This window comes from Bacillus rossius, chromosome 13, assembly GCF_032445375.1.
Source record: "Bacillus rossius redtenbacheri isolate Brsri chromosome 13, Brsri_v3, whole genome shotgun sequence".
Lineage (NCBI taxonomy): Eukaryota > Metazoa > Arthropoda > Insecta > Phasmatodea > Bacillidae > Bacillus > Bacillus rossius.
This window is the reverse complement of record NC_086340.1, coordinates 23,946,049-23,972,045: the sequence shown is the minus strand read 5'-3', so window position 1 is coordinate 23,972,045 and position 25,997 is coordinate 23,946,049. Positions and strand designations below refer to the sequence as shown.

General features: G+C 35.2%; 1 protein-coding gene across 6 annotated transcripts; it reads left to right on the top strand.

Annotated features, from left to right (window-relative positions):
• Positions 1–25,997, top strand: LOC134538380 (serine/arginine-rich splicing factor 7-like). 6 transcript variants are annotated; one of them, XM_063379656.1, is made up of 6 exons: positions 1–100; positions 4,298–4,466; positions 8,517–8,670; positions 11,126–11,293; positions 20,885–20,986; positions 23,890–25,997. In XM_063379656.1, exons 2-5 carry the CDS (start codon positions 4,301–4,303, stop codon positions 20,958–20,960), a joined length of 564 nt encoding a protein of 187 aa, XP_063235726.1. In that variant the 5' UTR covers positions 1–100; positions 4,298–4,300; the 3' UTR covers positions 20,961–20,986; positions 23,890–25,997. The 6 variants fall into 6 exon arrangements, 5 of the variants coding, with proteins under 5 accessions (XP_063235726.1, XP_063235729.1, XP_063235730.1 ...); XM_063379659.1 differs by having other exon boundaries at positions 83–365; XR_010076131.1 differs by lacking the exons at positions 1–100; positions 23,890–25,997 and adding exons at positions 122–365; positions 18,027–18,145 and having other exon boundaries at positions 20,885–20,971.

Here is a 25,997-nt window from a genome sequence, read left to right as displayed (position 1 = left end):
ACCTAGCTGTCAAAAAGCTATCTTTCTCTCGCAACTTGTTTGTAGTTCGTCAGGTTATTGTCGACAGCAGGAAATGGCGCCCAAAGCAGAGCGATAAGTGGTCTGTTGATATCTCTGGATCGTTGGTTGTATTCATTCATGTGTTCATACATTCCATGGTGAATTTGGAATTTGTAAATATAAATATTGGTGTTGTATTCAAATTCACACAGAAGTGTTTAAAATAATTGTTTAATATGATTTTAAATTGCACTTTCCTTGTGTAAAAAGTTGTTTGATGTATTGACGCCTACTCGTAAGGGATATCCGAGTAGGTGGCAAATTTTGTCACAGGCAGTAAAGTCTTAATTGGTTTTGAAAACTAGGTAGGTATTTCTAGAGCAGATATTTGTTTGAATGCCCAAACAATTTTACATGTAAAAATTACACGATTTTGCAGGTATTGGGATTTGCAGATTTTGCTTGATTTACATTGTTTCTTCGCTTGATCTTTGTTTTTAATTCTTGAACAGGGGGGCTTTTTTTTTTTTATAAAACTGTAGCTCAACTGCCCTGCGAAGAAACTTTTTTTAATTCACACTGGATTCTGAAATACTATAAGCCTACTTGTTAATGGAAAAGGAAATGAAGTACAGAGAAATTGTGGGGCGAAAACATTAAAAATGAGAAAATATTTAAATTATAATAGAATCACAATAATATTTAAATTAATGTGATATCAATTATTTTACATAAATATTTACTCGTTTTTAATTTGCTAATCCTCACAATTTTCATTTATTCAAGGTTTTTCACCACTACTGAAATTTACAGAATTCAGTTAGAAAAAAAAACATAACTTTGTGAGAATTCATACTTTTTCACAATTTTACAGCATTTAAAATGTTGTTGACTAAACCTAACCAACTTGTCACCTAAGTTACAAACGTAGAGATGTGTAAAAACCTACACTTTTAGGAATAAAAATAATGGATATTATTTTTCCAAATTAGCGGCTGATGCCAAAGAAATCAAAGACTTCCCAAATATTTTTTTTTTTTTTAAACCAGAGAGCAATTTGGTTATTACATTTAATTGATTTGTAAAGCATTAGTGTATGGTATTTTATTAACATTTGTTGCACTCCAGATCTCCCGGGCTAGCTCAAAATTGGTCTGAAGTGGCTATGCATATTTCATTAACACTTGCAGAAATAAATTGGACACTGAAAAATTATTATGTTAGTTCCAAAGAAATGTTATTGTCAATGATTTGTTTACTGAAATAATGTCTATCGGACACAAACCGATATTAACTGTTTTTTATTAGCATGTTATGAATATTCACAAGTCATTACACCATTTCCAGACCACGAGAACATAGAATTTACAAACAAGTCATACGTAGGTAACCTCGTCGCTATTTGAAAAAAAAAAAAAAAAAAAAGGCGACTGTTCGCAGGTTAAGAGGGATGGATGTTAAAAGATAGTTTGAAGTTAAATCCCATGGTTGCACTCGAACTCATGGTACAGGCCAAAGGACTACGTCCTCTAAACAAAGATTAATTTCACTTGAGTCTTGTTGTGGGCTAAATACCTGCGACTGGTCAAAAATTTTAGTTGAAAGTTTCAAAAAGTGAGAAAAGGTTGATTATATTAGGTATTAACCTCACCAAAAAAGCAAAATTCTCTATAAACTCACATAAATGTATTATTTGTGAGCCACCGCCCGACACGCAACCTACCGGTACCTCGTTCAGACAATGACTACCGAGGCTACGTGCATCTGCGCACCGCCAGAAGGAACTAGCAGGTGCCCAACCTCTTCAACCAATCACAGCACATCCCTCACAAAAACATAGCAGTATACAAATTTCTTAAGCCCTGTAACGAGGCTTTTTCGACACAGATTACAACAAGAAAAAAATTGCGAGGTCGATTGGAACAACCATCGATTTGACTTTTTCGAGGCACATTAAACTTGAAATACTCCCATTCGTTTCCCACTTTTCCTATCATCATCCTATCCTTAACAGAATAACACAGATTGGAAGAAGTAAAATAGCAAACATGTATAAAAGTTATAGTTAAAATAATCTCTTCGTTAAAGTAATAAACATATTTGAATTAATGAGTGCAAATAAAAGTAAATTTATCAATTAAATTGTAGATTTCATTTCACTCCTTCTTTGTATCCATACAAAATAGTGATAATTCAACTTGTAAAAAGATACCATCCAATACTTGTGCATGGCAACAGCTTTCTCATGGCTACCGAACTTTCTTTCTCTCTCTAACCTAACTATTACACACCAGGCAAACTATGGCACCTGCCCCTTCAGACAAAGAATCATGGGAAGAACCAAACTACAGAGGACAATTACGTCAACCCGCTCATTTATGAATAAAGCAAACACAAGGAATTCTTAAAAATGTGAATACACTTAAAAACTTAGCTATGCAAATAAACAAAAACAGGTAAAAAATAATGCCTTGGGGCTTATTCACCATAAAGCAAGTGAATGGTCAGAGTAACTTAAAAAGCATGAAAACCAGGAAAATTATGATTATGAAACATATGGCAAACATACGAATACTTCTTAAAAAAATAAAAAGCTGTAATTTAAATGATATCAGAAAACCTAACCAAAGTACTGAACATGAGACTCCATAATAACTTGTTAATTAAATTATTTAACAAGTGGGGATGGTAGTAGTCTGGATTGTTGCACAATGTAAATAGTCTCAATAGGTATCAAGAGAGATAACAAATATACTTGCTGTAATTTTCCAATCCTGTAATGTAAATATATTGATGTCAACTTATGTTGCGCTTAAATAGCGTAGCTTAAATAGTTTTACATGATTGTCATCATCACCTGCTCTACTGTTGTATCTATACTAGCTGCAACTTGATCCAGTGGTTCTCCAGAGATCCTTAGAATATAGTGTAGCCGAGACTGTTTTCAAAAAGGTCAATACTTTACACCTTTATTTTGTTTTCCATTTTAAATTATACTTCTTCATTATTCACTTGAAAAGAAAAAAAAAATCAGGGTGTAAAACTGTCTTAGCCCCAGCCGTAATGTATTGGCATTAATGGTTATGAAATGATCATTTCTGAAATTTGTGTTATAGTTGATCCTTCCCCAACAAGGAACGTCACAAAAACATCACCCAATTGGGAGGCACTGATTTTCAAAATTTTAAAATTACTAAAGAATTGGTAAATATTCCTTAAAAGCCCATCCCTCTCCAACACTAATAATACAAAAAATGTCATGTAGTGTTAATAAGAATGAGGAGTATTATGTGATAGTCGGGGAAGTTGGAAAAGTAAATAATATTATGTTGGTAACAAATGCTTGTGCCTCTACACATTTCATGTTCTATGTTAGAAGGCACAGAAAAGATATAAAGTTATTTTTTGTTTTGCAATTTTTGCAGTAAATTAATACAAGCATCTCATTTCAGATTTAAATTGCAATGTTAAAGATTTTTCACTAGGAAACATTTAAAAATTGTTTTGACATGCACAATGCACTGCTAGCAGACGTGAATTTCCTCATCCTGCTCTCTCTCTGCCTTTCTTTGCGGCCACTCATCTCCATTTGCTCCCAAGCAGTACATTCATTGCCTTGCGTTTAGCTTCAGCCAATGTGGGCTTTGACGCAAATTAAGTGTGCCAATTGCATTGCACGAAAATCGGACAATGTGCTCATCGGGCCCATTCCACTCTTGCCCTGTCCTCACCAGGAAACATTTCTTCTTCCTTTCGGTTCTCCTTCACACCCTTCTATATCTTCCACTCATGAACTATTCTCCCTCTGTACACTACTGCCATCCAACCTGTTTCCTAGCGCTCTACCCTACTCTTCCACTGTAACGCTCCCTACCCCAGCTCTCGGATCATTTCAGATGGCTAATGCTTTTCTCTCTCTCTCTCTCTCTCTCTAACTCTCTCTCTCTAACTCTCTCTCTCTAACTCTCTCTCTCTAACTCTCTCTCTCTAACTCTCTCTCTCTAACTCTCTAACTCTCTAACTCTCTCTCTAACTCTCTCTCTCTCTCTAACTCTCTCTCTCTCTCTCTCTCTCACTCTCTCTCTCTAACTCTCACACTCACATTTTCACATTTGGCATTCCTGTTAAAACTTCATTTACCTGCGATAATCTGGCAAATCGCTAATCCGGCGTTGTCGTTTTCCTGATCGAGCTGGATCAAAGACAGTCCACGGTGTTGAGAACTGATGTTGTGGTGCCGTCCCATCTGTTTCACGAGTGGTTCAGCGTCCTGCGACCCGCCGGGCCTTGTGTGCAGCGCATGCCAGGCGGCATGATGTCCAGGCGGAGGTACGAGGAAGAGGCGAGCCCCAGTCGCAGCAGGAGCCCCAGTCGCAGCAGGAGTCGCAGCAGCAGCAGTCGCAGCTACAGCCCGGGCTCCGAGGAGGAGGAGGAGGACGATGCTCGAGTCCACGTGGCCGACCTAGGTTCGGAACGCTGACCCGTAGCTCAGTACTGGGGACGAGGTCAGGGCTGTGGCTTGTTCCCGCAGCTTCCGATGCTGTGCCCGCACTTCTGATACCATGCTCCAAAAAGTCAAGTCACCACAAAAATAGCTCTCTCACGTATCCAAGTTTATCCCCCTGATCCTGATGGCATGATCCTGTATACATTGATCCTATGGTGCATGATGCTTGCTCGTTTACTTTAGTGCTTCAAAAGATCCTGATTGTAACAAAAACCTGTGGTCCATCAATGAATTATGATCGTAAGTTCAACACGAAAGAAAAAATTTCCACTGACCTGAAATAATTTTTTTTGTATTTTGACACAAACATTTTATTTTATTTTAAAAGTTTACACTAACCTGGCAGATACATAATGTTTTCCCTTTGTCAATTTTGTCAATTTATATATATATATATATATATATATATAAAATTTGCATAATTACAAAATACGTAATAATTTTTCTACACAAACGCAAGTCATTTGACCATTAGTAAACAGAATCTTCCAATTTGAATACAGGCTATGTAGTATCAGCTCATACTCTGCCAAAACCATTGGCAGAAGTGTAGATTTTTCGTTGTGGAAAATGTTTTAAAAAGCCTTTTTTTTATGAACGTAACAGTGTTTAATAACAGAGATTCTAATCCGTACTTACTAACCATCATCAGACTTGGTCACTTGCTATTGCCTCAATGTTTTGGGCGGAACTATATGGCGAAAGTGAGGTAAAAACTGTGAATTTAACTACGTCACAGTCTGCCGTCTCCTGACAGTTCCAAACTCCACGAATTTTCCTTAGTAATAAAAGTGGGGAATTGCTTCAATTGCTTGGTGTCTACCTGTCTACTTGAAGTTATGTGCTGACTGCTGTGCTTCATTGGTGTCTGTGCTTGCAAACTACTTTTCATCTTATGGCTTGCATAGATAAATATATTTTTTTATTTTACGTTTTTTAATTTATACAACATGCCCACCAACAGCGTAGGGCTTTAATGGTGGGCACAACACATATAGACAGGTACAAAACAGAAAATAAAGGACAATACAAAAATAAAACAAAAACCAAAAACAAAAATGGTCACTGCAAGTACCTGGACACTACCCCTCGTCAGTACCACAGTTGGCCAACACACGAAAACAAGCATACCAGATACTTACAGTGGCCAAAATGAAAAAAACGATTAGTACAACAGAAACATGGCACATACACACAGTAATATAAGAAAATAAAATTTAAAGACATAAATTAGAATATTAATAATCAGCAATAATAATAATAATAATAGTAAAAAAAACACTAGTAGGAAAAACCCTGACAGCAGAAAAGACAGGCAACTCAGATTGTATGCTTTAGCTAGGTTGGTACGTCAGAGTGGTTGCCCACTCCTGCCAGCTTCCCCGCCCCGAGTGCATGCTCCCAACTGCCGCAAATGTTAAAAGTAGTCAGAAATATAAGCATATACAGTAGAACCGAGATTAACCAGTGTTGGGGGGGGGGGGGGGGGGGGGGGGGGTCAGCATGGATAAGCAAAAATCACGGATATTCAAAATCAGTGTTATTTTACCGACCCTGGAAAAATCAGGGAATTTTTGTTTGGTAGGTTGTAGTTGGCAATACTTTTTTGTTTATTGATCAGCTTGCATTGACGTAGCATCAAGTGTATCCCCTCCCATTTTTATATTTGAATGGCAAATAACGAACAGTTCCCACGTCCATTTTTTATTTTCCATCGGATTCAGAAGTGGCGTCAAATCATGTGATACAAACTGGTTCAAGCTGGTCTGTTATCCTGCTGACGTGACGTGCTGCAGCATGTGCTTCCCACGTTCTGATTATACCTACAGGTACATTTAATTTTAATTATCTATGGATGCCCCCAACATAAACTGGGCATTTGTGTTAGCTTTGGAAATACTTATCACAGACACTTTTGGTGAAGATTCGCCATCGTTGCTAGAAATTGGTAGCTGTGGGCTTCATACGGTCCATGGTGCTTTCAAAACTGGAATTTCTGCTACACAATGGGACGTTGTTAGTTTTTTTGAGGCACAGTTACTGTTTGTTTAAGCATGTACCTGCAAGGAGGGCAGATTACATTAGAATAACTGGATCAGAGTTTTTTTCCAAGAAATGTTGTGCAATTAGATGGAATACTGCAGTTGCTGAGCGTGCCATGAAAACGTTACCCCACCTAAAGAAATTTGTTAGTGAAGTTTCTATTTCATCTGTCTCTTTCAGTGTAGTGAAAAGTGCTCTTGAAGATAATCTTCTAGATGTAAAATTGACATTCTTCCACTCTTTGGCATCCGAGCTGGAATTGTTTCTCACAATGTTCCAAAATGAAGCACCCATGGCACCTTTTCTCTTTGATTCACTGGTAGACATTTTATTAGCTTTGGCAGGAAAGTTTTTGAAACCAGAGGTACTGAAGAGCTTTAGGGAGAAACGCAATGTATCTCGATTGGATGTAGATAACCAGGAAAATCTGTTGACTGCTAACAATATCAAGTTGGGTTATGCAGTACGTCATGCCATCAAGAAAGATAAAGTACCAGAAAAGTCTGTCCTGTTATTGAAAAATGATGTTAGGACTTGTCTAAAGGTTATGGTAAAAAAAACTTCAAGACAAGAGTCCCCTGAAGTACAAACTTACCAAGGGAATTTCCTGCTTATGTCCGTCTGTGGCTTTAAATTCGGGTGTGAGGAAACAGCGTGTGAAGTACAGTTTAGAATGTTGTCTTCAAAACAGGTGGCTATCAGGACAAGAAGCTGATAACATTGAGCGATCATATGAGTTGGTATGTTCCACGCAAGATTCTGAAGCACTGTTCTCGTCTTTTTCTCGAGAAGACGGGCGCCTTGATCACTTGTGGATGCTCATTCTTAAGGCACATACAGTAGCTGCCAAAACAGGCCTTCTAAAGTTTGTGAGGATGATGTTGGTACTTTCCCATGGAAATGCATCATTGGAAAGAGGATTTTCAGTGAATTCTAATCTGCTGACTGAAAACTTGCAGGAAGAAATACTGATCGCACAAAGACAGATATACGAATTTGTTCAACGTTCTGGAGGTGTAGAGCATGTTGATATCACCAAGTCCATGTTACAGTATGTAAGAAATGCTAGTTGTAGGCATAAGTAAGCCCTGCAAACACAACAAAAAATAAAAGGAAGCTACAGACAAGATGAAGGCAGAAAAAAGAAGAGTTGAAGAGGAGATCAAGGCATTGCAGTTGAAGAAGGCTCGAGTGTTGGATTTGGCTCGTTCTGAAGCAAGTTCAATAGACGCAAAAGTAAGTTTGTGAAATATTTGTAGCAGCGTGTTTTATTTGCCATCAATTGAGTCACTTTGCCCACGTCTGGAAGAAGGTAATTTTTTTACTAATTTAAGTGAATTGAAATACTTTGAAACCCGTCAAAGCACTGTTATGCAGTTTTTTCATTTTCGTGGAATGTCGTAATTGTGTTAAAGAAAACCTGGAAAAATTAAGTTTTAGACCTGGAAAACCTGGAAAAATCAGGGAATTTCATTTACTAGATCTGGTAGACACCCTGGAATTCAAATTTATTTAGGTTGTACAATACAGCAACATTTCGTAATTAATTTATGCAAATACAAAAATGTACAAGTATTACTGACACTAATTTTTAATTTTTAAAAAATGTATATGAATTAAATTATTTGTAATAACGTAAAAGACACAGTTTTATTCCTTTCTTGTCCCCTTTCCTTAATAAATTACACTTTGTGGGCTTGGTTCCCCTCCCCCCCCCCCCCCCCCCCCAAAAAAAAAGTTTTTTAAATTTTTAATTGATAACCTAGTTGACCAAATGGCCGTTTAATCGGGTTACAGATAATCAAGGTTCTCCTGTATATATAAATATGGTGTTAGTGATGTTAACGCCCCAGCCGCGACCTGTGGCCGATATTTTTTTACATCTGAGTTTAAAATTCTTCCCATTAGTAAATTAGTAATTACTGCTTTAAAATTTTTTCCATTGTGTTGAAATGTGTGTTGTCAGGCATGGGAGTGTCGAAGAACGAGCTGCAGCACGTGTTCGGGAAGTACGGCCGGGTGAGGGAGGTGTGGGTGGCCAAGTCCCCGCCCTGCTTTGCCTTCATCGTGTACAACGACAAGCAGGACGCCAGCGATGCGATCAGAGCTACAGACGGCATGTGAGTGTGAAACAAGCTCCCTTTGTGCTCAGTGGCGTAGCAGGCGGGTGGCAGGGATGGCCCCTGCCAGGGACGATGGAGCAGGGGGGGGGGGGGGGGACAAAGCAACGGTTTCGCGTTACCGAACCCCCCCCCCCCTTCCCCTCTTATAAACCAAGAGGGGGTGCCAATTTTCAATTCTGGGGCTGGTGGCGCCAGTCACCTTAGCTACGTGTCACTGTTTGTGCTTGAAGTTATGCGACAGGGTTTCCACAGATCACAAAATTCACTAAGAAGTAAGTTAGCCAGAATGCACGGTTGGTACGCCCCTCCTTAACATCCTTAAATTTCACCGAGACTCCTTAAAAGCTCCTTAAAAAGAATGAAAGCTTTCAAGTAGGTACCTAATGGATAAATGCAGCTATTTTAATATTATTTTGTTTCTGGCTTGGCAGCAAACGATGCTTTGCACATGCACAGTACAATTGACGAGTTTCGGGCCACGCAATTAGATTTTTTTTTTATATAGATAAAAGTCATTTTGAATTCTTATTTCATGTTATGTATCTCAACTTGGTATTAAATATATGTTTTGCTGTCTCACTTTGAACTTAAAAAAAGTAAATGTAATTGGTGATCAAATTAAATGTTAGGCTAAAAATTTCAGATAGGCACTGTGCTTGGGTTGGATATGGACTTATCTGTAACAATTGAACCAACCAACAAAATTATCTTTTGTGCATTAACTATTTAACATTTGCTATTTTCTTGAGGTACTTTTGTGGTATTACAAATAGTTTTCTGCCTCATTATAGTGGTGGAGGCGATGAAGTAAAGGGTCCTTAAAAACTTCTTAGTTTTTGATTGTGCGAGTGTACTTGCCACAGGAGTCATGATTAAGTCGCAAAATAAACTATGACAGTGTTGGAAGTCAAGAAACTCTAATTTCCCCCGTAACATTTTGCTGACTTGGTTTTTGTTTTTTGACACCTCACTTAAGTTTATGGTCACACATTAACTCTGGTCAGTTAAGTCATGTGGAAATTATCTCTGAAAAGATTTCAGCTATCGATTATAAAAACCAGCATGTTCCTATGAGTAGTAGGTCTCTTTATATTTGATTTTTTTTTATTGTAATTATTGTGTATGTAAAAATTACCCTGTGATAAAGAAGTTGTAAGATAAATTTATGAAGAAGGTTCTGGAAACAATCTGAAATTGATTCACCAGTTATTAGTGGACAATATGTATAATTAATGGTAATGGAATGTAGGGGAATGAAATGGACAGCTCGGCCATAGGCATCAATGGACTTTGAATACACACTGTAGCCTACGTACAGGCGTTTAGTATACATCTCCGGAAAACTTTTAAGCAATCTCTGTACTTGAGTCGAAAAATGATGGCTACCATTTTTTGGGATGAAAAAGGGCTTAATTTTGTTTGAGTTAATGAAACATGAGTCAACAATTACAGCAAAATGTACAAAATTACGATTGTCAACTGGTTTAATTTCCAGGTGGCAAACTTCAATGCAGAGGGGTTAAATAATCTGGCAGAGCGTTGTTAAAAGTGCTTGGAACCGAATGGCGACTATGTGAAAATGTGATGTAGATATGTAGTAAACTAAAACTTTCAATAAAACCTTCTTTTCATGAGTTCACTTTTATTAATGACTGAACGGTACCTACTTACTTTCCGGACATGCCTCGTATATATGGAAGCTAAAATTGAATACTAAAAAAATTGTTTATTCAATTTTTGTATTTTTTTTTCTTCTGATTTCCTGCAACTTTATAGATTTGTAATGTGTATCTGCAATGTTCATTAACTTGAAATCAGTATTTTGTTGTGGTTACGATGTTGTAATGACAATTGGACACATTTTTGGAAAGTCAGGGAAGTTGAAATATGTCCGGGAGTGTCAGGGAATTTACTTTAAAACCTGTAAAAGTTATGGAAATTCTTCAATGATAGTAATTTAAAGAGGAAAATGTCATGCTCTGGTTGCCATCGTCCAGACTTTTAAAACTTTTTTTTTTCTCCAGATGGCGTTTTAGTGCATAAACATACACTCTGTATACTGGTGTATAAAAGATTCTGTCTGAACCAGTATAGCTATATGCTATAGGAATTACGAAGACTGGATTGCCTTTATTTCTGCAAAATAGATAAATTATTTTTAAAAATTCGTCAGGGAGATTTATTTGTAATTTTGGTCGTGGAAAAGTCGAGGAAATTTCCCTGCAGATTTGTGTGTTGTGTGGATAAAATATTCTGTTTGAACCAGTACAGCTATATGCTGTAGCTAGGAATTACGAAGACTGGATTGCCTTTATTTCTGCAAAATAGATAAATAATTATTTTTAAAAATTTGTCAGGGAGATTTGTAGTTTTGGTCGTGGAAAAGTGGAGGGAAATTTCCCTGCAGATGTGTGTGTTGTGTGGCCGCCCTGACTGGAACTCGTGGCTGCAGGACGCTGTGCGGCAGCCGCATCCGCGTGACAGTGGCCCGCCCCAGGACCCGGGGGCGGGGCAGGAAGGGCTACGACCCCAACATGCGCTGCTACCAGTGCGGGGAGAGGGGTCACTTCTCCCGGGACTGCCTCGATTCCAAGTACGGCTACAAACGACCTCCGTCCAGGTGAGACCACGTTCGTCTGCACCTGAATTACCTTCGTTTTCTTTGTTTGAATAGAAAAAAATTCATTTAAATGATGTCTTTAAATGGAAATGAGAAATAATTATACTAATTCTATAGGAGAAACTTCATAAATTAGGAAGTAGGCCTGTGCGAATTCTTGTTTTTTTGATGCAAAGCGAATATCAAATGGAATGTTTAAAATTTTTACGAAGTCAAATGACGTATATTGTGAATATTGTTCTTGGCAAAGCTCTATTACATTTATTTGATAAAATACAGGATTGAAGTAAAAATATCTGTAATATTTCAACTGATTAAGTGGTTTACCAATTGGGTCCTATTCATTCAATAAAAATTTAAAAAAATAAATTTATATTGAGGAGTCATAAACGCAAACAGAGTGCCAACGTTTAATATTTTTAAGTAACTAACTTTATTCGGACAAAATATATATACAAAAAAAATAGTTTCATGAGCGAATCTTATGCTTCCAATGTGTTAAAGCTTTGCAACAAATGTGAAGCGTCACATCAGGCACAAAGCTTTGCATCTCAACCGAAGCTTCAAAATAAAACTTATAGCAAATTTCCTGGTGAAGTCGAATCAGTTCGTAAAGAGAGCGTCGTTTGATTCGCTTAGTTGAAGCATCGCACAGGCCTAGTAGTAAGGTGCTAGAACAATTAAGTTCAAAAAATTTTTTTCCAGATTGTGTATTTCTTGGCTTTTAAAAGAAAAGAAATAAAATTCATTACCAATGTCCTGTACTTTTCACAAGTTAACTGATCTGCGTTATAAATACATGAATACCTTGCTTGACATAATGTAAGGGACGAATGAAATTGTGTATACAGTAAATTTTCACTTGGCGTGTTCACGAAATGTTATTGTATGTACAGTATAGTAATATGTAATTTGGAGATTATTATGCCTCTGTGAACATTCAAATTTTCGAATACAAATAGTTTAGTATACATATTCAATTTGACTTTGAATATTAACATTTAAATAACAATGTAATATAATCAACGTTCGCTGTTGAGGTTAATTAATTTGTATGACATAAATACGCAGGTTAAATGTTTTAACGGGACTACTGCATAATCAGAAACATTAACTTTAATTGATGTTCTAAAATGTTTTTTATCCGGCTGCCATTAATAACAAAATTAAGTGATTAACTAGGATTTTAAATGTTTATTTAGTCCCTACTTCGTAATTTTTTTTTGTTTGGATTTCGCAGTATTTTGTGGTTCACAAAAATTTCCTGGCTCAACATGTAGAGTAGCGGCTTCAGGGAAGTAAAGCAAATAATAATTGAAGTGAAATGTTTGTTGGGTTTTGTTATCTTTAATTTATTTCAAGAAATTAATGATTTTAAGTATTAGCTGACTTAACCCAACCAACCTTTTACTTTAGTCATCATTTTTCTTATGTCCGTGAAGGCGTTACTGTACATATTTATAATTTCCTTTCTTATGTAATTGTTGTGTGAAAGTGAAAATAAATTAGGTGTGATTCCCATTTTAAGTAATTGTTACTATGTATTTGGATTTGATATTCGTATTCGATTCAAAGTATAAGAATTTATATTCACACAGGTCTTAAGATTATAAAAAAATAATATTAGATTGGAGGTGAAAATAATTAGGCTGATTACTTAATTGTTTTAGCATTTTTTGATGTACAAAAGTTTATTCTTGTCAGTGTAGCCTCACTTCATAATGTAAGCATTTTCCTTGCTGTATGTAGTACTAAAGGTACTAAACTGTGGGACTATCTGCATAGGTAACAATGTTCACTCCCTGTAGTAAAGATTGTATTGTTCATGTAAGCAGTAGTTATTTACGAAGGATAACGCCAATCTTCACTTCTTCACTGCTTGCAACCTAAACCAAATGGATGTTAACACAGAAATTTGGTTGAGAATTGCTCCCCCTAGCCATTATTATTTGTTATATAAAATTTGAAAAAAATATACAGTTTCATGGAAAATTTTTCCAGTTTCTTTCTTTATGATTTACAAAATTTTAATATTTAAAAACTTGTTACATTCATTTTATTCAGACATACACAAGCCAGTATCTTCTTTCACTTAGGTTTGTAGTAACATTGATGTAACTCAGTATGATATGTCTATTGAGTACCTTCTATTCACTTTTCATTTTTTTTTTGTTAATACTTACACATTGCAATACAATAGAAGTTGGTTTTTCTGTATACGTAATAGTCGTAACAGACAATTGCAGTAAATAGTTTTCTTGATTTCATTTTGTGCTGTTAAAAATAAATTATATGTTTTAATTATTAAAATATTTCATAAACATTAATATATGTTTACATTTGCTTATAATAATTTATTTGATTGTACTGTAAAAATACATTTATGTGTATTGCTCACAACTTATGCAAAAAATAATTTAGTGAAGTAATTCTTTGTGAAAGAACTCTTGACATAGACACTGTTAAGCTTATCTTTATTGGCATGAGTTTACAAAATAGTAGACATTCTAAACTCATCACATTTGTAGTACAAAGATATATGTTAGGAGTTGTAGCCAAAGTTTGCTGCCAGGAAGTACGTATTTTATGTTATCATTATCATAGAAATGCTGTAATTCAAATTTTTACATATTGCAATAACCATAAAAATGTCCTACTTAATTACATCTCTATTCTATAACAGATCTTCTATGAGTTGATTCAGTTGCAAAATTAATTACTATTCTCCTGTCTCTTAGTACACAACTTTAAAATACATTTTAATTTAGAAAATTTCCTGAAATAATATTTCTTTCAAACTTGTGAAGTTATGAAACTGATATAAATTAATTTCGATAGCAGCTGTGCCTGGGTCATTGTGTCGTAACTTGTAGGGGTCCATAGTGATGAACAACTATTACAGATTTCTGGCGATGCCTCCTTACATATTTGATCTGGACACGCTGTTGAAATATTGGACGTTGGCATGTTTATTCAAAGATTCTTGCAATGTAGGAGATTGATTAAAAATATTTTTTGGACATATGCCATTGATTGTTACACTGTACGACATAGACAAACCTCAGTATCGGACAAAAAAAAGATGAATACGCAAACGCACAAAAAAAAGCCAAAATCATCTGATATCAAAGGGCAAATGCATAGACCACACAGAGAATTCTGTGAAAGGAGTTAAGTCAGAAAAAATAACCGCAACTCGAAGTAACGCCTTTATTCATTCCAGGAAACAGCGCCGATTAAATATGTTTTTTTTCCTTAGGAGTATGAGTTAGTAAAAGTAATTTGTTTTCCAACCATTGACGAGTGCTTATTGACTGTGCAATTTCAAGACACCACTTCTGCTAAACTCAAGTTCTAGTATCAGTGATACATCTAAATACATATAAAGTAGGTACGTATATAAATGTTAGATTTGCATGATGAAAATATACATTCTAAAATAAAGTTAACAAATTAACAGGTGCATTGTTTTTGTAGTACGTCTTAGGCGTAACAAATGCTGGCATGATTCATTTCTACAGGCTGTGGCCTAATTCTGTCCTAGTGATGTAGCCCAGGAAATAAAGTTTTCAACATGTAAAAATTTTTTCCAAAGCTGAATTTTTCAGGTTATAGGTACATTATTTTACTTGATATCTGAAAATCAGTGTAAATTGGTTGCACGTGAAACTAGACAAGGCAGTAACTGCATTTATGAATCAGTAGTATTTGAATCTTTATGTCAACTTTTTTATGCCAACTCCTTAAATAATTATATTAATTTTGTTCTACTTTTATGTGTTTTTGGACTCTGTAATAAAATGTAATAACAAGAAGAGAAGTATGCAAAATGTTATATTTAATTTATTTCTTATTGCAGAGCTGCAGAGTATGAAATAAAATTTCTAAACTCTGCATAGAGTTTGAGTTATAGCGCTAAACAAATGTTTTTTATTACTGGATGCACCAGTGTCTTAACAAGAGATCTCCTTGCATTTATTTCCTGACACTGGGTACCTATGACTGAAAATCACACCTCTAAAAGTTTGACACAATGGTTTAGAGCAGTCTGTATAGCTATAAAACAACAAAAGTTGTTTTTTTTTTTTGTTTTTTTTTTCTGTATGTACCTGTCATATTTTAGTGTTTGCATAAAAGGTTAATTTTTTTTCTCTGTGTTTACAGTTATGAATGTATCTGCCATGTGTTCGCAGTAATAGTCCCATAATTAATTTAATTTTAGTCAGAGTTTTAATGACAGTGTTTAAATTGTTGTGAGCCTATTCAGAATCATTGAAGGCTCGTTTTTAAATTAAATAAAATTACTTGTGATGTCTTTATGGCTCTGTCTCACCCATCATGTTCGGTTATTCCATTTTCTAGTTGTAACTATTCACGGAGGGCTTTTCCTGCAAATTTGTTCTGATAGCTCTCATCCATTTTAATTTTGTCTCAAATTTTATCAATGAATATTTACCAAATAATCGTAGTTGCTCTAAAAAGTCACATAAATTATATAATTATGATCAGTTTCGTGACCTTATACAGCTCAAATATAAGATGCAGTAGAACTCTTTTGAAGTGAAAACATCTGTTTGTTCGTTACAGTGATAGTCTGTTAAACTTTCTTGTGTGACAAAAATACATTCAGATTTGAATCTGTAATAACTACGAGATTAATAATGCATCAACAATGGTTTAGCCACTATGGATAGATCATGTCTGTACATGTTCTTCACGCAGTACTTGTTTTGCCTGTGACATCATCATACCAGTGTAGGTGCATACACATGATTGTTACGAATTAGCTTTGTGTAAAGTTATGAATTTGTGCAGCATGGAAGTGCGTTTAGCCAGGACATTGATTCAGATTTCATTGTGAATACAGTGCGGAGCACTGCTAGGACCCAAAGTGAGGCCATAAAAGTGTTTTTCAGAACACAAGTTTAAATCGGTAAATAATTAAAGTTGTTTCATATGACTCGTAAATATGCTCGGAACTATTGAAAACTCAAGTCAGAGGAAAGCTCGCATCGAAAGGAATCCAAAAAGCCTATAAAGTCCAGTGTCGTACGAATGCAAGAGCTATGGCAGCATACAGCAGCCAGCGGCATTCCAAACGTCTACGGATAATGTGCAAGCGTTGTCGGGAGGCAATACAGAAAACATTGATAAAATACGGAACACTTATGAATTTATCCCAACATTTTGTAGAAAAATCTGCAGCATGGACCCTAACTGCATTTTTCTCTGGTTTGTATGTTTTCAATGGGGCGAAAGGAAAAAAAATCTGTATAACCAAGAAAACATTATAAGCAAGAATATCAAATTAGTACTTTTCTGTGTTCAAACCTATTTAGAGATGGCCCCATCAAGCTATTTCACGTGAAAACCATTGATGGGTACTGTCAATACTCAAATTTGTTTAAACCAACCCAAAAATTTTTTTTCAGATTCTTTCTCCGTCCAAATTTCTGGAAAATTGTCTCTTTAGAATGAAAATGCCTATGTCCTTTTCCTTCGCTTCTTGAACTTTTTTTTTTTTTGTGGATTCCTATCTATGAATGAAATTAATTAATCTCTGTCAGCAATAGAAAACAATTTATTTTTGTATCATTGCGGAATAGTTGGCAAACTAAAATATTGTTGAACTAAGTATATACATCTGAAAACAGACCAGAATGGCAAGGAATGGAAGGATATGTTATTTTGTTTTCCAAGAAGATGGTGCCAACAGACACGTAACTGTTAACGTATGTTGTGAACGTATGTACCTCAGATGTGTCGAATACATAGCATTAGCAAGTGCTAACATGTAGCGTTATTGGTCTGGCGCACTTCCATTTTGTTTTCGCGTATAATTCTTTTGGAACAATGTGATTGTAAACAGAAACGTGCGTTAAGTGCAAAGTAAACGGTTTTAAAGTGTTATACGTCACAGATGGGATAAGTGTCGGAATAGTTAGGTTTAGAAAAATTTGTTTTGCACTTATTGAATTTTTCAAAGAACCTTTACATGCAGGAAATCTATCATTATTCAAACATTATACACAGAATATAAATATGTTGTCATTATAGGGAAAATGTTGAGATTTAAAAATAAAAATATGTTATAGGTAGGAAAACATTTCAGGCGGGAAATGCAAGACAACTAACGGAATAAATTAATGGTATAAAATCGAAAAAGCCCTTAAGGAGGCATAGGCCCTGCCATCTTGGATCTTTCCATCTTTTTTTGCTATAAGCCTATTTTTTAATTATTTATCCTAATTTTTGGCCTGTGAAGGCATAAATCATATTTCCCAGGTACTTTCTATACCTTGTTGCAAACACATATTCACTAACAGGCTTTAGTCTGTAAGCGCCGCGAGGAAACAAATTTTTTCACGCGGGCGACTGCAACTGTCATGATAATCACACCAGCTCATAAGTGTTGATTTCAACAAGTAGCCAAAGCTAAGTCCTACGCCATGTCAAACCAAAAATTTTAGCACTTAAGTTTTATTGCAAGCGTTATCAAAATATTATAAATGGCAAAATGGACAGGGGTAATCCCTCTTAGTGAACAGTCACGACCAGAAAGTGAAACAGCGACGTGTTGAGCGGGACAGAGGCGTAAGCAGAAGTGTCATTGAGTGCACAGTGCATGATGTTGATGTGATGTTGTGACGTGCCCCGCCCCCGCCCCGAGAGGGGGGGCCAGGCGGGGCGACGCGGCCGCACAGCTAACGGAATGTTGCTTGGTTCACTTCAGGGTGTGTGTGTGGTAATGGTAGAGGTGATGTGCTTGTGTTGGGCCGCCCGCCCGCGCAGCCCTTGCTGGTGATGACGGTAAAAGTGGTATGGGCCTCGTAGCGAGGCGGTGTGTGGTAGGTATGTCACATGTCAAGTCTTTATCAGTTCTTAGCGAGGGCACGGTGGAACCCCTTTTTTTTCTTCAACCCGTTGCAAAGGATTGCCGTGAAAGGCAAGAAAAATTTAAAAAAAAGAGAATCTAGAAACTTCATAAATATTGCACGAGACTTCAGTAAAAATCTGGGAGTGTATAAAAAAAAAAGGGTTTCTACTTGAACATGTTATTACATAATATTAACTTGATTCATTTTCATAAACTTAAGCTGTGAACTTCTTTCATCTGCATGGTTGTATGAAAATTTTAACTTTCATTGTATTGTTTTAATTTTTGGACTTTTGGATCCCTTCCGCTCCTTCGTAAATTTTGGCATTTTTTGCTTTTATTGTTTGGTTTCCATGTTGCTTTATTTTCTCACTGCGTTATATTGTGGTGCTTGAAGCACTTTTTGCTTTGTTGCTACAGTTTCAAAGAATTTTGGTTCAAAAAGGAGAAGATATTGTTTAACAGTTCCCAGAATATTCCATTTTATTTTAACAAAGTATGTGTTCTAAAACTTACAGTATTCTCACACCAGTTAAAAATAACCTATTCAATATTATATACAAAAAATTTCAATTTACATGGAACAATATATATAGCTAGTAGTTTTTTTTATAATGGTTAATTTTATACTGTTCATTATTTTAATTTATTTCCTTAGATTTAAAACTGCTAAAACTAGCATAACTTATTTCTGTTTTAAGTGCATTGTCATGCTTCTATTCCCAGTCAAAGAAAGCTCTAACAAAAGGTTTAATATAAAAAAAATTTCACATGCTATTTGTAATAAATACATTTTTAAATAATTTGTTTATTACTACTGTTTGCCGTGAAACCAGTAAAATATTGCAATATGTAGCAATGGCTGATATTGTTTATGTGGAAGCATTATCTTTCTTAATCCAAAGATGAGTTTGTGTTGTGACATCATATGGCCAGAGCAGGATGCACAGTGTTAAGACACTGGGCTCGCTTTCCGAAGGCCCTGGGTTTGAATCCCAGAGCATCCTATCCTAATTTCAGTAATCTACTTTCATCCCAAAATCACACCAGAGAAACGTTTACAGAGCTCCTGGTTATGATTTGTTACAACATCTCTTATTTTTCGTTGTGGGCTACCGTCTCTAACGACCTCATTGTCATGGTAAACACTGTCATATCACTCGCCGTTCACTAGGCCTGTGCGAAGCTGTGACTAGTTGAATCAATCGAAGCGCTTTTTAATCTTCAATTTGACTTTGCCAGGAAGTTTACTATTCGTTTTATACGAATCTTTGGTTGTGATGCAAAGCTTCACGTCTGATGTGAAGCCAAGCTTTATTTGCGAAGCTTTTAAACATGCAAGCCTAACATTTGCTCATTTAGATTTTGTGGGTTTTTTTTTTCACTCAAATAGAGTTGGCTAATTTAAAAAAAATCAAATGTAGCCCTGAGGTTGGTTTTTATGAATTCTCAGAATTAATACTATGTGTAGTTTATGATTTCTATTGAATGGAGTAGTATATATATAGGGCCCAATTGATCACTTAATTAATTCAAACATTAAATTTTTTTTGAAGTGAAACTTCTTTGCTGATGGAGCTACAATTAGCGTTACAAGAATTCTGATCGCATGAGGGGAATAGTTAGGTACTTGGTGGGGCAACCGGTAGAGAAGAATAGTGCATCAGCGGCGATGCTACTCCAAAGTATGCACTAGGGGTCCAGTGGGATTGACCACATGGGGGTGGGGGGGGGGGGGGGATACGTATGTAGCATAGCATGCTTTATGCTACAGAATTCTCTTGATACTGCTTGAGTTTGTCTACTCCTCAGTTTTCGAAACGGCCAACGACGAATGCTAACATATTTTTTTAAATTTTATTTAAAGTGTATTCAATTTATTTGTTTGTGTGGAAAAGAGTTAGCTTGTGTCATTATTTTTAGTGGTGAACACTGATTTTAAATGTCGGAAGGACGTATAGACTTGTGAGGTAGACTTTATAATTGTAATTTATGTTCGATTGGAGATTTTTATTTTTATTTTATTCAGTTAGAGATTGTGATTAACATCATGCCTAAAAAAAAAAAGAAAGGCAGAAGCAGATAAGAGGTATTATGAAAGGCAATGTGGGAATAAACTGCCAAAAGAGGTGCCAAAAAGTACCAGTGAACAGATGCTAGAGTACAGGGCGTGAAAAAAGGCATTTTTTCATTTGAGATCACACCCTTATACTTACGATTCTCAATTATTATCTCCTTGTTCGATAAAAAAATACTAATTATTTCTCTCTATCTATACCTAATAACTAATAAGCACGTTTCACTGCTGTCACATTGGACTCCACCACATTTTTTCACTTCAATCCAGTATTTTATAAAATAACTGTGATACAGCCTTGCTGAGTACAGTATTCGCACAGGCCTACCATTCACTTACGTGATCCGGGTTCGATTCCCATCAGGGGTTAAACCCAGAATTTTGGAAATAGGGAAAAGTAGTGGGTGTTGCAGTGAGTCTGTAAATTTTCTACGGTTACTCCTGTTTCCTTCACCCATGCGTTCATTCAGTGGCCTATTTTCACATCATTACCCCCCTCTCAGTCCCTGCTGACCGTGATGTCGAAGAGACTTTTGCGCCCTAATTCGTTCAGATTGATAATGCCAGAGGGGGGCCGAGACACGCTCTCTCGTGTCCCGTACAGTTTGCGAGTGATTAAGTGTTTCCTTTGGCGCAGGTCTCCATCGCACCAACAGAGCAGCTCTTCGCATCACTCGGCTTCAGGTCACTATCGCAGTAGTCACAGGCGATAAGAACTGTCGGAAGGACTTGTCCTGAGGTAATGGGAAGATGATTTATAAATATAAGTCTCAGGATATCTCCTCTCCTGAGAAAAAAAAACCAACACCTCTGCTCTTTCCTCTACCCATTTATCGCACAAATACTCTGTGTGGAGTTCCCTTCTTTAAGGCTGGTATTCCAAGAGACAAAAATAAGGGTTTTGGTGTTGAATATGCTACACCTGCACCCTAACCGTATTGCTAGTGCACGATAGGACACGGCCAGTCCCTTATTTTTAGGGAAACGAATTTTGGTCACCTATCCATTGCAAATTTGTTGTCCAAATTCCGCGCATGCGCAGATCAAACTTTTTCATTGATTTTTTCCAGATGGCGGATTCACATCTGGCGCCATAACTCGTATATAGTCACTTTTGTGATTACTGGGGGACGTACCAGTGTTTTGGTGTGCGAAATGACACTTAATGATGGCAGAACTCTCCTGAAATACATTGTGAACACTTCAGTTGTCATAAGATATAATCGTAACTTAAAAAATACTTGAGAAAGTTAGAAAAGCTGTTCTATTTTTGTGCGATGGTGCTGCTATCTCTAGTATTTTTGCCCTAACAATTTTATCGATGGTTGCTAAACATCTGCTAGACTGCATTCAGTTTTTTAGCCTTGCGCAGGGCATAGTTTATAAAAATAGTTGCCGATTGGTTTTCTTACTGGGACTCGGTTTGGACACGTTATGGAATACTGTCTGCTAGTTAAGTTATGGTTGTATCCCAACAAGGCTGTGCTTATTCACTACTTTACCCGAACGTTTTGAAATACCTCTCCAAGTGACTCTTTCCCCCCCTGCAATTTTTCCTTTGTTATGCTTCATTCAGGTTGTTGCAGCTCTTAAAATTAATACTTACTTAATGATGGCTTGGTAACACAAATCATTGTTACTATAATTTAAAGGCTTTTTGGGTAAATTAAATTTTAGCTCTTTTTATTGTTTACAAATTATATCACCTGATACTTATTAAATGTTATTTGCATCTTTCAAGGATTCTAGTTATGAACCTTTGCTTGACTTTTTACCTGTATTAGAAAACACAAAATGTAAGAGATTTATTGATTTAAGTTCACAGAATTTTTTTTTTTAAATAGTTGTAATGGAAATATCATTTAATCAACATTGCATTTATGATTGAGCTTGAAGGCTGGCAGGGGGCACACTTACAGCACTTGCCAATGATGTTAAACAACTAACCTCGGTAATGAACTAATTTTTGTGGTGTTCTCATGATGTTCATGTTGCAAATAAAATTTATATAATATGAAACTTTGACACAAAAGAAATGTAGAATTCTTTAAAATAATGCAGAGCATCATAAATATACTGATAAAATATTTGCTTTTCAAGTAACAGAATTTCTGGATGCGAATCGATTACTTGCTGCTTGCACCCCCCCACCAGAATTTTCTGCCTGAATGGTGAACGTTGCTTGCCACTATCAGGTGCAGATAGTAGCACGAAACAACCAGAAATTTTAAACTTTCAGAAACAGTACCATTGAACGTGAAAAAGACATGTAAAGATCTTAAACCCCAGCTAAGGAACTTGATTTTTGACAAGGAATGTTACCAAAATACTGACAAATATACTAAACAGTTAATACTATACAGTTACTGCACTCATAAGTTATATTTCTATGGGATTACTAAAATATTGACCTGAAACATTTTAAAACATATAATTATGAATGAATGTGGGGAGAACTGGGTTCATAAGGGATAGCCTAATTAAGTTTTATTAATTACTAACAGTTACATTACTAATGCATAATTGTACTTCAAAATGTCTAATCACTGGCACTTAAAAATGTTTATTCGCAAGTCACTCAATGTCTGTCAAGTTCGACAGTTTGCACTCAAACGTGCACAAACACGTGGTCTCTCTCTCTCTCTCTCTCTCTCTCTCAGCCCGTGTTCCCCCACCACTCTCTACCCGCCCTGGGTCTCGGCTGGCTCCGTCAAGCTGCAGCACGAGACGGTTGGAAATATACCAAAATTTTCTCCTAAACGGCGGTTAAGAAATCTCTGAATTTAAAGCGATGACTGTAGTTTTTTACTACACCAATTTCTTCAGAATAAAATTATCTTTTTGTCGATAGGCTTGCTTGCTTTATTTCTTTCATTCTCCCAAACAGCACAAAAATGACTCAAAGTTGGACATTTGATGATTTGTTTCATATTTCGAAACTCAAAAATAAAAATTTAAACTTGTCTACAATTATTGTAGTTTCCTCTCGTGGGTGAAAAATTTTCAAATTCGTAGTTTTGATAAATAGCGTGATAAATAGTGTGTTCGCTAACCTTTAATGCTACTAGGGAGAGCTCTTAACAAGTGCATGCTCTACAGCTGTGCTAGCACGCCTATTGGGGATTAAAAGGAGAATATGTATTATCATTGTAATCAATGTAATTGTATTTTTTTAAATATATTAAAACTTGTAATTACTTTTTACCAAATACATTCCAATGTAGTTTCACTACATAAAGTTACATTTTGCACACCAATATGCCATAATATTTATTAAAGTAACTATACGGATTTATATTTATACTGCTACACATTTCCATTCGACTGTCATTCCATTTTCATGTAATTACTCCCACTAAATGCTGTATACAAAGAGCTAAAAGATGGTTACACATCAATGAATTAATGAGTTTATTAAATTTTGATATTTCATTATAAATCATTTAATATTTCTTTGTCAAATTATTACTTTAAATCAAGAATTTCAACAAAAACATGTGTCTTTGGACAAGAATTGGTCTGTGTTATATATTTAGTTTTATTCCATAATAAATAAATCTATGGATCATAAACTTTTAGTTTTTATTTTAATTTTTTGTACATATATACTGACTGAATTGCATTTTCTCTCTTAAAATGCAGGTCCCAAATCAGTGAAGAAAAGCATTCGTAAAGTATGTAACTTGGAAGATGGCCTTGTGCAAGAGAGGAGATACAGAGTTGTGCATGTTCTTTTGTCGGATTTTTCTGGTGATGGATGTTTTAAGTTGATTCAGATTCTGGCATCGTTTGACTGTCTATTCCAATTGTTTTTGATTGGTCAATTCTTTTATGGCAATACCTAGAATGAGAATCACAGTATTTTAAGAGATGCATCAAATTAAGTTCTAAATACCTAAAATTGTGATTATTTTTTTTTTTACCAAATATATCAAAAATCAAATGGACACATTGTGTTATCACATTAATAATTTAGTTAATTTTTACTTCTTTTTTTGTTATGTTTTAAGAATAAAACTATCAATTTAAATTTTACTATCCAATAAAAACCTTGGTGTACGCAATTAATTTTTTTTTTGGGGTTAAGTAAAGAGGCAAGAAAAATTGTACTGTCCTACATTTAGAAGCCTGATACAGGTTTGCATTTAGAAAACCTAAAAATCTTGTGTTAATGTTTGCAAGAAAACTTTTTTTTAATCTAAATTATACACACACCATGTTAGGAGTTTGATTAGCATTATTTAAAGAATGGAATCTCAAAGATGAGAACAATACTGGAACTAATTTAAGTAAATTGAACAAAACTAGTTAGTAATTTCAAGTACAATCTTTATTTTCCCTCCTTTTTTTAATTAAATTTTTTTCTTTCATGTAGAGTGAAACAAAATATTTAATATTCAACCTTTTTTTTCTGTGTGTGGTTTGTAATTTGTATGTAGATTCTTTGTATTTATGTGTGCTTCTGTTTTTTTTAAGGATATACTACACAATGTTAAAAGTTTTCTCTTCAAACAACATAATTTGAAAGTATTTCACTCCTAAGGTGTAAATTTGTAGAAAGTTGATATATAACTAAAGTAATAAAAAATTATAATTATGTTGAAATTATGGCAGTCAAAGACTATTCATTTTAACCTTTTCCTTTTATATGGTACATCATTTTAGCCAAAAACAATGTGGTTTGTAGTAAAAAAAAAAATTAACAGCAGTAAATTAGGTTTTATTGATAACATTCATTACTCAACTACTGGCAATAACACTGAACTTAGCTAGCTAACATGTTCCTTGGTTCTGCTACTGATTTACTGTTCCAGTCGCTGGGGCTATAATCAACGCCCAAATTCTCCATCGAGCCACACACAAACTTCACATGGTACAGTGCAGGAATTAAGTACATCATTTTTCATGTCACCAGATGCTTTTGACCTACGTACATGTCTAAATGCTCACAAATTTGTTTTGCATTATGTAAAACAACATTATACATTTATGCTTGTGTGTACATTAGTTTCACTGAGCTAAAAACAAATTATTCTACAGTCACCAACTGCTGCCAGTATAATAATGGAAAGGAAAAAAAAAAGACCATATTTACAATTATATACAAATATCTACAAGTAGTATTTACATACAATCTTGCATATAACAAGTTACAAATTGCTATAAATGTGTGCAAAACTACTACAAGATGTGCATGTTTTGAAATTGTGCAAGTTGCCTATTATTAATGCAACACAAATTTTCAAAAATGCATTATTTGCGCTGTTCTTTAGTAAAAACACTACACAAATTCTGGAACTGTAGTATATACATAATGGAATCTCACACCAGTTTCCCTCAGAATATACCCAAGCTCTTATAATTATAAAACACACTTCTGTTGTGAAGGTATCAGTTCCCTGTGATCATTCTAACATATAATTAACAACCATTAGCAATGGGTGAATCTTTGAAAATAATATACATTTAGGTAATTTAAGTACAAAATATTTTCATGTATTCTTAGAATATGAAAACAATTTTTTTTTTGAAAAATAAAAAAATATATTAGACAGAGGTGTGTAAAAGTAGTCCTACATATTTTTAAGAAAAGAAAAATGTTAAATCAGATTATTTTTGAGCAACATTTAATTTATTTTTAAATCAACTAGCTCATAATAATGTTTATTTTATTTATCTTTGTAATGTGATTGAAAAATTGTGGATATAATGGAAGTAGTCAAACAAAATTTCTAAAATAAATAATAAAA